We start from the raw sequence: 15188 nt of genomic DNA on the forward strand, positions 1-15188 counted from the left end.
ACCTCTATATAGGAATACACTTGGGACCGGACTATTTGTATAACAATTGGGAGGTTATTACTAAACAGAGTTTGGTAATAGAGGTTATTACCAAGTTGGGACCGAGTTTTTTTATAACAAAATAGAGGTTATTCCTATATAGAGTATTCTTAAACATTTCAGATATTTTGATAAAAAAAAAATAAATTGTTATTACTTTATATGACAAAATTAGGTGTTGTCTTTTTGATATTGTTTATAATTGTGTTAATGTATAGTAAATATTTTAGAGATAATTGATATTTGAAAGATCCGATGTAACAATTAAATAACGGTCAAATCAATCATTACATAGAGATAAAATTAATCTTATTCAGAAATATTAAAGATAAGTTGATAAATTTGTACCTCTCTTAATGTAAATTTGGAAATTATAAGTATAAAAATATGTGATGTATAAGAGAGAAAACCTAAAACCCCATAGTAAAGAGCAGTCGCACACTAGGATCAGATCCAAATCCATATCTTTCCCATTTTCTCTTCCATGGCGCGGCGTCCCCTTCGCCTTCCGCCGTTGTCGTACCATCCGACCGGCGTCCTTCACTCTTAGAGGTTCCCCTGGTTCCATTTTCCTTCTGTTTCTAGTTTGTTTTCCTTTTTTGGGTATTAATCTTTGTTTGACCTCTGTTGCTCCTCTTGAGAGCGCTCCCGTCTGCGTTACAGGTGGTTTCTAGGTTTTCAAGACTAGCTTTTGTGTTTATAGAGTCGCACTTGCAGAACCTCACCATTATTTACGATGGTTTTGAATTTCCGATGGAGGGGAATGACCAATCGGAAGAAAATTTTGAGTTGTGTCTGGTCGGATCTATGGTCACGACTCGCACGTTTAATTTCAAGATCTGTAAACACCGGATGGCTGAATTGTGGCATCCAAGGAAGCAGATGGCTATCACCGAACTCGGTGATTCATTAATCCTATTCAGATTCTTCCATCGTTATGACTTACAATGGGTGATGGAAAACGGACCGTGGAATTTTGATAATAGTCTTTTATTATTACATGAATTGCAGTTGAATAAGGATCCATTGCAGGTTAATCTTCATATGTCGATGTTCTAGGTTTAGGTGTATGGTTTGAGTCAGGGTCTGTTCAATGAAAGTGTGGCTATTGCTTTGGGTAATTTTATAGGCAATTTTATCAGATATGATCTGAGAAATAAATGGTCCTTTGAATGGAAGTTTATGCGCCTTCGGGTTAGCATTGATATTCGGAAACCTTTGCAGAAAGAAAATAAAGTTCGTAAAGCAGGAGGTGATTGGATTACCTGCTCATTTAAGTACGAAAAGTTACCTAGCTTTTTCTTTATTTGTGGACTAATTGGGCACTTAGACGGACATTGTGATCTATACTTCCAAATGTAGGAGGATGAAGTTATTAAAAATTGGGATGTCAGTCTAAGAGCACCATTTCACTATAATAACCCCCTCGGGGGAGAGCGGTGGCTAAAAGAGGACTCTAACATTGGGGTATCCTCCTATCTGTAGGGGGAGATAAAGAAGAAAATTCCTTGTCTCTCAGGAAGATAAGAATATCTCCCAAGCAAAACCTTCTTCATTTAGCAAAAAACTTTGGTGCAAGTATACTCTGTGCAGGTAAGGAAATTGAGCAAACCAATAAACAATCTGATCAGAACTTACAAGGAAAGGAAGAAGGCCTGGAGATGGTAGAGGAAAGGAAGCATAGGAGAGGAGCAGATAATACTAAGATAAGTACCATTATCCAACAAGTTACACTATCAGCAATGGAGGTGGACACTGGAAATAAAGCAGATTCAGACCCAACCTCTTTCTCTGGCAGGCCCATGAGAAAGGGTCTGCCCAAAGATATGAAAGCCATAAGCTGGAAATGCCGAGGCTTGGGGAATGCCAAGGTAGTTCCGATTCTTCGTGAGCTCATTCGAGCTCATAAGCCTGATGTAGTTTTTCTTTTTGAGACATTACTTTGTACTTCCCATATTAAATTTATTCGAAATAAAATTGGTTTTTCTTACTGCTATTCGGTTGATTGCATTGGTCGTAGTGGAGGTATTTGTGTGTTCTGGAAATTACCTCAATTCTACTCTTTGTTATCTTACTCTTCTCATTATATTGATTTGGAGATTCATAATATTGATACGGGAAATTGGAGGCTCACCGGGTTTTATGGTTGTCCCGAGAGACATAGAAGAAAGGAATCATGGGCCATTCTGAAAAATCTTGTCGGTGTGTCTAATCTTCCATGGGCGGTCATTGGGGATTTTAATGATCTTTTAAGTCATGAAGATAAAAAAAAAAGGTATTGTGAATCACCCAGAATGGTGCCTTCGTGGTTTTCGTGAAACTGTGGCTATTTGTAACTTAACAGAAATTCAGTTGATTGGTTATCCTTATACTTGGATACATCACCGCGGTAAAACGAATGAAGTTCAGGAACGTTTGGATAGAGCGTTTGGAACCTCAGAATGGCTTTCCCTCTTTCCTACTTGTGTGCTGCTGAACACGATTGCCCCGACATCAGATCACTCGCCTCTTGTTCTTCAAACTGAAATTGCTACTGATCAACATGTCTACCGCCTATTCAGATTCGAAAATAAATGGTTGCGCGAGGAGGGTCTACGAGAGTTTGTTTGTCAAGCTTGGCACAATGATCAATTCCCGGCTCTGGAAGATAAATTAGCATTTACTGCTGGTCATCTTCAGGAATGGGGTAAGAACAGAAATAAGAATTTCCGGTAAGCCGGTAATCATTTATTACAGCGTTTGGAACAACTTCGAGATGTACAATCAGAATCTGCAGTGGCTTCATATAATTCTATCAGATCTGAACTTGTTCAGCTGCTTGTTCAAGAGGAGGATCATTAGCGTCAGAGAGCTAAAGTTACCTGACTTCAAGAGGGGGATACCAACTCTCGCTTTTATCACAATTACGCCAACAGAAGACGAAAACATAATAAAATCACAAGACTTATGGATAGGGATGGTAGGTGGATTGAGGATGCGCAAGGTCTCTAGAATATGGCTACTGATTATTTCAGGATGGTCTTTTCAGCTAGTAATGGTGACTGGTCTCCAGTGATGGATCTTTTCTCACAATCTGTCATGCCTGAAGATAATGAGAGCCTACTTGCACCATTCCAAAAGGAAGAATTTCATCAAGCACTCTTTAGTATGCATCCTGACAAAGCACCGGGACCTGATGGTTTTAATCCCGAGTTCTATCAACGGTTTTGGGGTGAGATTGGTGATGATATATTCTCGGGTGGCAATACATGGCTCTCTCAAGGCTCTTTTCCAGTGGGACTTAACAACACTATTCTGACTTTGATCCCCAAGTGCTCAGACCCATCATCAATGAAGGATCTGCACCCGATTGCTCTTTGCAATGTTATTTTCAAGATTATATCCAAGGTCCTTGCAAACAGGCTGAAGAATATTCTCCCCCATGTTATCTCGGAAAACCAGTCAGCGTTTATTAAGGGTCGTTCAATCCATGATAATGTCCTGATTGCGTTTGAGGCTATTCACAATATGAAACAGAATATTAATAGGAAGCATGGAGATATGGCATTAAAGATTGATATCAGGAAGCATATGACAGGGTTGATTGGAACTATTTGCGTGTTGTCATGGTGCAGATGGGATTTGTAGACATGTGGGTTAACCTTATTATGCAGTGTGTGACATCTGTACTGTATATGGTGAAAGTTAATGATCATCTGGTTGGTCCCATTATTCTAGAGCGCAATATTAGGCAGGGAGACCCCCTCTCCCCGTACCTTTTCAGGATGATTTTCTGGCCAAAGTTGAGAAGAGTCAGAATCAGGACGGTGGACCTTCTAGCCCAACTCATATGTGTGGAGGGCCTTTCTACTATTTTATTTGATGCTGAGAAGCATAGCTTGGTGCACAAATTTAGAATTGGAAGAGGATCACCTTCTATCTCTCACCTTCTTTTTGCAGATGATGCGTTTCTTTTTTTCTGTACTGATATCCAGGAATGTCGTCACTTGAAACAGTTACTACTCACTTATGAGGCGGCATCAGGGCAGTCCATTAATTTTGATAAATCTGGAATTCTGTGTAGTAGTAATGTGGTGCAGGAACTGTTAGCTGCTATTTCTGCTATCCTTGGGGTATCAAATTCAATAGCCATGGGTAAATACTTAGGACTACCTTCAATGGTGGGGAGAAAGAAGAAGGCGGTCTTTTCACTATTTAAGGATAGGCTTTGGCAAAAACTTCAAAAATGGAGGGGTCGGACTATGTCAAAGGCGGGACGAGCTACATTGATTCGCTCGGCAGGTCAGGCTATCCCCATTTATTTTATGAGTGTCTTTCTCTTATCCGTTTCCACTACTGAGAAAATTCAGAGGATGCTAAATTCATTCTGGTGGGGTAATAAAGGGCCAGGCACCCGAAGTATGAATTGGTTGTCATGGTATATGCTTTGCATTCCTACACATTTTAGTGGACTAAATTTTCGAAATTTCACGACATTCAATCTCGCTGTGTTGGGAAAACAAGGTTGGTGTTTCCTCTCGGAGCCCAATTCTCTTGCCAGTAAAATCTTCAGAGTCAAATATTTCCCTAAAGGGGATTTTTTGAAGGTCCGTTTGGGTCATTCATCTAGTTACATATGGAGGAGTATTTGGTGGTCCCAACTAGTTTTGCAGAATGGTATACAGTGGAAGGTTGGAGATGGTAAATCCATTAGTGTTTGGGATGATCCATGGCTCAGAGAAGATAATAACTTACGATTGACCACTCCTAAGATCACTAGACTTGATGGGTTAAAGGTGTGTGATTTATTTATTCCTAATTCAGATGAGTGGGATTTTGAGTTGTTGGATGAACTGTTTTCACCAAGAGATATTGCTGCTATTGGTAAGATTATTGTACCCCGATTTCACCGCTCTGATCAGATTCTATGGCACCCGGATCCTAAGGGAACTTATTCGGTTAAGTCATCGTATCGTGTGGTAACTTCATTAGAGACTTCATTGGCTCAATTTCTTCATGGAGACTGGAATGATGTCTGGAAGTTGCGGGTTCTATGGAAAATTCGCTTCTTTGTCTGGAGTCTTGCCCGTAATCTGCTCCCAACTCGAGATAACTTAAATCGGCGGGGTCTGGAACTTCAGGATGTTTGTGTTCAATGCGGTTCCCCGAGTGAAAACTTACACCATATTTTTACACTTTGTCCTGTTGCGTTGAAGATGTGGGAAGGTTGCAATCTGAAATATCGGTTCTATCCAGTAGCTGACCTGCTGACAGACTTCAGCTCTTATTTTTTGGAACTGCTAACTAAGCTTCCGAAGGAGAAATCGGACCTGGTGGCAGTGATGTGTTGGAGTTTATGGAAGGCTAGAAATGATAAATTATGGGCAAAATTAGAAACTTCGCATACAGATATTAGCTACAGAGCCTGTAATGTCCTTTTTGACTGGTTACAAGCTCAACGGTTTAAATCTAACACTGATCAACTGCATCTGATGATGCCAATATGCTGCCACAAATGGCACCCACCTGATTCGAACTTCTTGGCTTGCGATACTGATGCTGCTGTTTTCCATTCTTCCTCGTTGGCTGGTGCTGGAGCAGTTCTTCGGGACAGCAACAGTCAGTTCATCACGGGAAGGACGGAAGTACTTCAGAGTCCGATCTCGGTTAAAGAAAGTGAGGCCATCTCATTACTCCGTGCAATGGAATGGGTGGTAAGCAAAGGGCTTAATCGTGTATCCTTCAGAACTGATGCAAAAGTTGTGGCCGATGGTATCAACCAAGGGACAGAGGATTGTACTGAATTCAGTGATATTTTGTTGCAATGTCGAGCCATTCTACATCAACACGACCTCTACTCAGTCAAGTTTATTCCGAGACAAGCTAACGAGCTGGTTCATGCCTTTGCTCGATACTCCCGTATAGGGACTTGTCCTCAATTTTATTATAGTATTCCGAGTTTTGCTTTTTATGTACCCCTAACTTATTGTCCAATTGAGGCTCATTAATGCATTTCTCTTTTAAAAAAAAATATGTGAAGTATATCACTTAAAAAAAAGTGTAAAACTTAGGGGAAACTATTTTCTTAGTTAATTAAATTTTGGAGGTTAAATCTTCAAAAATTGAGTCATCGGATTAAAGGAATAATTAATATATTGTCCCTCATTTTGGATAGTGAGTCATTGTGAAATGATAGTTGGCAGTCCTCCATAAGATTAATTTATTTGTGTACCAAGTATTCATTTATTAAATAAATACTACATAGGTGGTGGATAGATGCGTTAACTTCCATTCCATAGGGATTTAGATTAAGAAAATAATGAATTGGAAAATTAATGATTTGATTTGACCAACATAGATAGGTAGGACGATTTTTCACATTTTTCATTTTCCTTCTAAAAAATATAGAATTAGGAATATAAATATCTGTATTGTTGTTAATTAATATAAATTTTGTTTTAGTGAATTAAAGGTTTGATGTCACAAGCTAAAGCTAAGTTAATTTAAAAAATCTAAATATTTTATTTATATGTCTTGCACTAGTTTTCAGTTGCTTTAAGAAGTAATTGTTTTGCTTTTCTTTTTTATAATTTTAAAATAGATTTTGTGGGATAGAATCCTTCTAACTTCAACAAAAAAATTTGAGCTTTTTTTTCAATGTATATACAACGCATGATAAGATTTTGTACAAGATTTTAAACACACATGATGTTAATGTTAATGTGTGTACACGTGTCTTTGATTTGACGTATGGATAGAGTGAAATAACATGATTTGTAAATAAAGAGATGATAATAATGATGTTTAAAATTAGTTCATATTATTAATATAAAGTCCCATTTAAAAAAAAAAAACAGAAGAGTTTATTGAATATCAGCAACGACAACATTACAAACAAAATAGAGGGTTTGAAAACTAAACCCCACAATTAGACACAAACACCACTACTCGAGCAAATACGTGAGTCAAGTGATTCACTAAACTACCGACGAAATTGACACTACAATTTCCTATATCCTTTAAAAAGGATTTATAGTCACCAACAATAAAATCAAGAATCAAATTATAGTCAGAATATCAGTGTGTGTTCTTTCTTTGAAGCAGAATTACGGGGAATTCACACGAGACTCTCGAAAGCTCTTAGTAGAAATTGCAAATCATTGATCGTGGAATTTGACTGTTTGGAAGTGGTGAAGATTCTACATTTGGATTGCCCATTGCATCACCCATCTCGGGCAATAATCCGTGGCATACAAATCCTGCTCTCCAAATTTTGAGAGGACCACCATTATGCACATTCATTGGGAAAGAAATAGATGTGCGGATTTCATGGTTTCCTTTACTCATAACATCCCAACGAAGATTTTGGATCTTCCAACGATACCATTTGCTATCACAAACCTCCTTTGGAAGGAGTAGATAGAAGTGTCTACTTCTAGAGACATTGTTACCTAACGTAGCTACTTGTCGTTTGTTTCCTCCTTTCCCACTTTACAAAAAAAGAAAAAACAATAAATATATTATTTAACCAATCTCTAATCAATTTTGACAAATCAGTGTGAAAGAAAATGAAGTAATGGATGAAAAAATAAATAGCAATCTAAAAATAAATAAATGTAGATGTAGGTATATTATATATAAATAAAATAAAAACTAAAGGAGGAGAAGAAGATGGAGTGTAGCATTCATCAAAGTTGAGTAGTCGGAGGAGAGTCCATAATCTTATATTGGTAAATCAAATTAAGAAGAACCCCTTTTTTCCCCTTTCAATCCTAACCAATCTCACAGCTGTATCCTTCCTTCCTTCCGCTCTATTTCTCTGTCTTTCTTCTTTCTTTCTTCCACCGCCGACACTACCATCTCCTTTCTCTTAGATCCAATCTTTCTTCTTCCTTTCTTCCCAGTCCAATTTCAGTCAATATTCCCTTTCAGATTTGTTTTTTACTGCTTTCAATCATTTTTTCCCCCTTACCCACTTCACAATTTGGGAATTTTGTTTCATATCCACTTCAATTTCAGTTGGGTAGGAATATCTGCACGTAGGCCAACAAACCCAAGAGGAACTTGGGCCTATGCAATTTTGATTGGTTATTTCAATCTCTTGAAGTCACTGTTGATTTTAACATCCGTACAGGAATCATGGTTTTATGATATAGAGTGAAAGCATTTCGGGTTTCTTGGCTACTTTTCTAGTTAGTTACTGCCATGGAGACTCAGAGCTTGGAGGAGTCCTATAAGGGCATGTCTTCCGATAACATCAAGGGTTTGGTTTTGGCCCTATCTTCGAGCATCTTTATCGGCGCTAGCTTCATTGTCAAGAAGAAAGGCTTGAAAAAAGCTGGTGCTTCTGGTCTCAGGGCAGGTATCTATTTGTTATTTAATCATGAAGTCAATCTGAACTTATCAAATATTTGTAGCTTAATCGGCCGGTTTTTTTAGGTGGAATTGCTCTCTGCATAAAGCCTGTGTTGGATTCATTTTGATCTAGAGCAACATTCTGTGATGGAAATGTGAACCTGTTATTTTTTTAATTGGAGCTTTTCTTTAACAATATTATCAGTGCTTTTTACTAGTGGATTTGGTTCAGGGAAAGACGAAGCTTAAGGCACACCCATAAATAGATTAAAACTAAGAGACTTAGCTTGGCCTTCTCATTATATACTCAAATAATCGCTTGTTACTGTTTAGTGATTACCAAGTTAAACAAATTGCCCTGTGTTTGAATACTAGTTTGGCATTGTTTAGATCATATGTTCTTCCAGCTTAGGGGTCGAGAGATAGATTCAGAAACTCTGAGGTTGGAGATACATGTTGGTTGTGCAATGGACTGTTTTAAGATTCAACAGATGATTTTGAAAACCAAAGAAAACAACATTCTTATATTCTATTTGATTTTGACCTGAAAAACTGGGAATTTAGGGTGCTTGCTGCTCAATCAATCAGGCAAGTTAGGAAATTTTGATTTAGGAAGATACATCTCATGAATCAGCACTTAGGGATTCCTCTTATCTTTTATGGAGTTTTACTTGTTCACATTTTATTGAACTTGATAAACACTGTTAACTTGAGGTTTATGAACTTAGATATAAAGAGCAGCTGCTAAAAGTACCTTGTCTAGATATAAACAATTCCAACTTGTATAGAAAATTCAATTTGTTTCCTTGTAGAATTGATACTGTTGCATGTTTGAATTGGTTTCTGTCATCCATATAATCTATAGGGATGGATGTCCGACTATTCTCGTTTCATATGCAAATGTGTGGCTTTGATCTTTTGGGTTTTCGTTGAAGTTTAATGTGTTTATTGTAATTTACAGGAAGTGGAGGCTATTCTTACTTGTATGAACCACTTTGGTGGGGAGGCATGATAACAAGTAGGTTTTACATTAACACGAATTATGAATTTCTTGTAATTCATTTCATTTCCTTCAAGTTCCCCTTGGGGCTAAGTACGATCTGCCAAGTTTACTCCCTCTCATGTATAAATATTATCAGCCAAATTTTGACAGGTTTTGGAGCTATTGAAGAGTCACATGATCTTTGTGGCTCTGATCATGATTATATGTGCAGTATAATTACCTAATTTTAATGTGCTCAGATTTTGTATTTGGTTAATAAGTCTGTTTTCATGTTTGTTTGTGATTTAAACAGTGATTGTTGGGGAAATTGCTAATTTTGCTGCTTATGCTTTTGCACCTGCTATATTGGTCACTCCCCTTGGTGCTCTCAGTATTATCATCAGGCATGATCTATCATTCCAATACTTTATTCATTTAATTTCTGTTGCTGTGTTCTAATATTCTAGTCCCTTTGCAGTGCGGTGCTTGCTCATATTATTTTGAATGAGAAGCTACATATTTTTGGAATTCTTGGTTGTGCTCTTTGTGTTGTGGGCTCTACAACAATTGTCCTACATGCTCCTCATGAACGTGATATTGAATCTGTGGCACAAGTTTGGGATCTTGCCACAGAACCAGGTAGTAGTGGACATGTTGTTTACACTCTCAAACAAGAAATGGGCTTATGAAATTAACATTGAAATTTTGCCCCCTTTTCCCTCTCTCAGCTTTCATGTTCTACGCGGCATTGGTCATAACAGCTGTTTTTGTACTCATATTCCATTATATTCCTGACTATGGTCAGACACATATAATGGTCTACATTGGAGTTTGTTCTCTTGTTGGTTCTTTGTCGGTATGTACTGTTATACATTGTTGCTTGGTTCTTCTGTTTGCTTTCCAGCATTCTTTCCTCAACTTTTAGTTTGTTTGACAGGTCATGAGCGTTAAAGCACTTGGAATTGCATTGAAGTTGACATTATCAGGAATGAATCAAATGATATATCCCCAAACATGGGCCTTCACATTAATTGTAATTACTTGTGTGCTAACCCAGATGAATTATTTGAACAAGGTACCTGGTGTTACTTTTTTCTTTTTCATCACTTACAGATTTTCATAACCATTTGTTCTCTACTTTTAGTGTCTGCTGCAACTTGATGTTTTATATATATCTCGGAGTTAAGAAAATGATGTATATTTAATAACCTTGAGATTGCAATTTCCATGAGCTACTAAACTTTTCCTTGAGACCTGTATATCAGTATATCGCTGATTCAGATTGAAGAAATTTTACATGCATCATACCCTCCTTAAATATTGCTGGAAGCCTTGTAAAATTACCCTTTTATTAATTTATGTTATCAGCTACTACGATCTCAATTAATTTTTAATTTTAAATGCAATTTAACATGGTACACTGCATAGTAGTTAAAGGCGCAAGGTGCACTAAGGCGCTAAGGGGTCCTGGAGCCTAGGCTCAAGGCGCAGAACTGAGGAACACGAGGCACAGAAAATAAATAAATGTATACTCTATTGCTAGTTAAAGCATATCAATATTTGATATCAATATCACTAATTCTCTAATACTAGTTAAAGCATAAACCAAAAAAAAAAACACTTATGACCACACATACAAGACAAAATCACATAAAAGCATAAGACTAAATATCAAAGCACCAAGTTAAGTTCATACTTCATAGAGACATCAACATATACTTAAACGTCTTAACCTAAGTACCTAACTAATGCTACTAATAACCATTCACTGTGTCGCAGTTTCTTCTGTTTCTGTGTCGCAGGTTCTGTTTGAGTGGAGACTATTCTTTACGTGACTCTGCTCTTAATCCCTCTCTAGTCTTTCTTTATTCATGTCTCTTGATATTCTTATTTAGATAGCCGACCCCGAATCATTTTGGGACTAAGGCTTTGTTGTTGTTGTTGTTGATATTCTTATTTAGATCAAGGGTTAAGAATAAGTTTATTTAAATTAGATTAGTGGTTGAGATTAATCAACCATTTATTTTACACAAAACAGTACAAAAAACCTAGTGAAAGCAGTATATTGATAAGAATCAACCAACACGAAGTATGAAAATGTAAAGAATTAACAAGAACAGAGAAGAGGAAGAAAGATAGAGATGATATAGATAACCAATGGAACAGTAAATGTCCCTCTCTATTACAAAATAGCATTAATGGTGATAAACCCACAGGGACAAGCCCCCTCCCAGAATCCCCTGACAAACCAGGACTGATTCCCAAAACAACTAAACATCTGAATACCTTCCTTACTAACACCAGGCCTTATTTAATACATACCCTATTAAAGCCAAACCACTAACACACTTACACGTGTCCACCTTTTCTCCTAGTGTACACCCTTAACACCTTTGGCCCTCCTTTCTCCCTGACCTTATCACTATCATATATGTTACTGAGGCACGCCTTGACTCGGCCTCCGAAGCCCGGGCGAGGCGCACAAGGCAAGAGCCTTTTAAACTGCACCTCACCTTGTGCAATCCAGGCTCACTACCTTGAGCCTTAGGTAAGGCGCGCCTTTAACAACTATGGTAACTGATAAACTATGTTACACAGACGCGGAAACGGACACGGGAAACATTATTTCTAAAACATAACCTTCATAAAATAGCCTACAAACAAAAATAGACACGGTCACAAAACGCAGAAACGCTACTAACTAGAAGTGTCCGTGCAACATAGCTGATAAAAGAAAAGATGAATGTATGTCATGCGGCATAGATTTGTGATGTACACCTGATTTAATTTGAGCTGCTACAAAACATGTCTCGGAAAAAATAGTCCTATACTGATGAGACGAAGGAGATTGAGATAGAATTAGAGTTATGAAAGAGAGGATATACTGCCTTGAATTAATGGGACAATTTTGTGATTGAACAAAATAATGTCTCTCATCAGTGATATGTACTATGTCCAATGGTCCATCATAGATAACCTTCATGCAACCAATCATTAGGGTGAGTGCAAAATACCTTCCTTGTGAACTTCTGTTCCATTAGTAATTATGATAGCCTTTTGAGAAAGCCTAAGCTGTTTACTTTTCTGGAGAACAGTGTTAAAGTTGTACTAGTGCTAATTAGGTTTATATGCATAGAAAGATGTTTTGAAACATCAGATTGGCTTGTAGGGTGAAGATAAATGTTTCTTATAGCCCTATGCAGTATTTTGGCCTCTCTTAGAAAAATGTAGGGAGTTGAACGGTGATCTCTTAGCTGACTTGTCTTCATCCCTGTTTATTTGGTTGATATTTTTTCTAGTGAAAGTTTCAATTTTGTTAAGTTACTGTTACTGTTTAGTGCTGGAGTCAGAAACCATATTTCTTTAGTGGCAATAAGCTGTTTTAGGGTATGGTTTAGTGGGCAGTGGATTTTGTTTTCACAACATCATCGATTTGTATGCTTTGGAGATTTCTTATTATATGTTGCTATGAAGGCATTTTTGAGGTACATGGTTCAATGTTACAGTTTTTTAGGGGTGGCAAAGATTGATATAAAAACCTACAGTGTGGATCTATATGTGATGATGGTGAAAGAAGTTGTAAAGGCCGTCTTTCATACTGTCTTTAATTTATGGCTCGGCTTCTGTATGGTATCTTAGCTTAGGTTGCTATTACAACATATTTGTAGTTTCGTGGTCTCTTTAAAAGTGATTCTACTGTGGGGAGTAGCTTGTGTTTTCTCTGTCACATTTTCATTTTAATCTCTCTCTAGCTTTTGTGCACGTGTGTGTGAGTGTGTCGAGGAGGTGGGGGGTGGGTGGGGTGGGTGCATGTGTGTGTTATTGTGGTGTGTGTGCGAGTTTCTTAAACCATGAATTTCTTGACTTATTTTTAGTATCTGAGAAGTTTACAACCTTGAACTATACACTAATTTTTTTATCCTTTGCTTTTGCCCCTGCAGGCGCTTGATACATTTAACACGGCTGTAGTATCTCCCATATACTATGTTATGTTCACATCATTTACGATTGTGGCTAGTGTAATCATGTTCAAGGTACATTTTCATGCTGATTGATGAATTCCGAACACTATAGCTGCTTATTCGTTTACGAGAATTACCTATCATGTTCAAACTCTCATAGGAAATCATTCTTGAGAAGTTCCCTTTAAAGGGCTTGATAATTCGCGAAGGGAAAGATTGATCAAACTAGTGTAATGACACGGCATGTTTTTAGGTGCTTTTGCATTTTTTTTTTTTAATATACATGGTCATCGCAATTGAAATTGTCCAGCTGTTCATAAGAGTATGCAGGGAACTGGTCCAGTAGACAGTTCTCAAATATCAAGCCCTTTCTCCAAAAACTAGCTAGGTACTAGCTGCTCTTGGTTTAAGCTGAAAAGTGGGTTCATGTGGAGTGACATGGCGTATTTTTTGGCTGTGCCATTCATTTTGAAAAAAACCTTGTTTTATGCAAGATTAGCAGAAGTATTCTGCAGCGCCGTGACATTGTGAGGCTCACAAATGAAGATGTGATGCGCTTGCTACTTATTCTTAGCAATGAGCTAATATGGACCCTTAGTTGAAGTCTGTACCCTAGCAATTTCAGTCAAAGCATGCTATTTTCCATTCTTATTTGGTGTTGTCATTTAAACGAGTCATATATGCTTGACATGAATTGGAAAAAACATATATGGTGCATTGTAACCTATTGAAGCTAAGATTTGTTGGATACTTATAAGTTAGTTCACAATTGATATCATTTTGTAATTGATTTACATTGTTTGGTTTGCTTAGCTTATTATCAATTTCTCATTAGGAATGTATGTAATTTCTTGTCAGGATTGGGATAGGCAGAGTCCTACACAGATAATAACAGAAATGTGTGGGTTTGTAACTATACTATCAGGAACCTTTCTACTTCACAAGACTAAGGATATGACAGATGGTATGCTCTTCACATTTATTTCCATTAATGTGACCATCCTTCCATAAGTTTTTCATATGGATTGTTACAGGGAATCTGATATTCTTGTATGTGTGGTTAATAATTTGAGACTGCACAGGGTCAATGTCACTGCCAGTTAGACTCCCGAAGCACTCGGAAGATGACAGTTTTGGTGCAGAAGGCATTCCGCTTAGGCGTCAGGAACCATTGAGATCACAAGATTGATATATTCTTCAGCTCCTAACAGCATCATATCATAATGCTAAGGACTTGATAATTTTGAGGGATGAAGAATCGATCGACCTGTAGTCTATGAAAGTTATCCAATCAATTTCTGTTGAGGAAACATTGGGAGAGAAGACTTTGATGGTTGGTTCTGTTTGGCTTCCACAAGCTTGCAGGTTTTGCCTTGTATAAGCCTGCAGCTGTATACACTCCCTGATTCATACAAAAAAGAATTGGCCAATGTAATTTTGACAACAATTGGTAATATATAGTGATTACATTAGTGGATCTGCCCAACAATTACTGTCTTGTCTTGTGTTATCCTGATAGGTTTTGGACACTCAATTCTCTACTTGTATGATAATCTCAATATCCAATGTTAAATTTACAGTCTTTCTTAATATCATCCATTTCTACCCTATTTTAGCTATTGGCTTGTTGTTGATTAGCCAATTATTATTAGGATAAGATTCAAATTTTGTGCCTAACGCATCAAATAGTAAGATTTTGGATGGATGATAATATATTTGAGTCTACTCTAGATAATAGAATCCTTAAAAACCAGATTCTTCTTACTTGGGTTTAGAAGGCATAAGGGAACCACCCCTTTTTGGGGTGGTTAAGGTGTATAGTGTATCTCATCCGTTTGGAACCACTATTTTTTGGGTTGGTTAAGGTGTGG

At 37.4% G+C, this 15188-nt stretch overlaps 1 protein-coding gene across 2 annotated transcripts; it reads left to right on the top strand.

Annotated features, from left to right (window-relative positions):
* The first annotated feature begins 7675 nt into the window (after nucleotides 1-7675).
* On the top strand, nucleotides 7676-14907 carry LOC136226085 (probable magnesium transporter NIPA4). Of its 2 annotated transcripts, none has more exons than XM_066014382.1 (9): nucleotides 7676-8380; nucleotides 9335-9391; nucleotides 9669-9759; nucleotides 9834-9994; nucleotides 10084-10211; nucleotides 10293-10430; nucleotides 13297-13389; nucleotides 14176-14281; nucleotides 14400-14907. In XM_066014382.1, the coding sequence occupies exons 1-9, from the start codon at nucleotides 8224-8226 to the stop codon at nucleotides 14504-14506; spliced, it is 1038 nt and encodes a 345-aa protein (XP_065870454.1). In that variant the 5' UTR covers nucleotides 7676-8223; the 3' UTR covers nucleotides 14507-14907. The 2 variants fall into 2 exon arrangements, with proteins under 2 accessions (XP_065870454.1, XP_065870453.1); XM_066014381.1 differs by having other exon boundaries at nucleotides 7677-8380; nucleotides 14391-14907.
* The last annotated feature ends 281 nt before the right edge of the window (nucleotides 14908-15188 follow it).

Source organism: Euphorbia lathyris, chromosome 4, assembly GCF_963576675.1.
Source record: "Euphorbia lathyris chromosome 4, ddEupLath1.1, whole genome shotgun sequence".
In the NCBI taxonomy this organism is placed as follows: domain Eukaryota; kingdom Viridiplantae; phylum Streptophyta; class Magnoliopsida; order Malpighiales; family Euphorbiaceae; genus Euphorbia; species Euphorbia lathyris.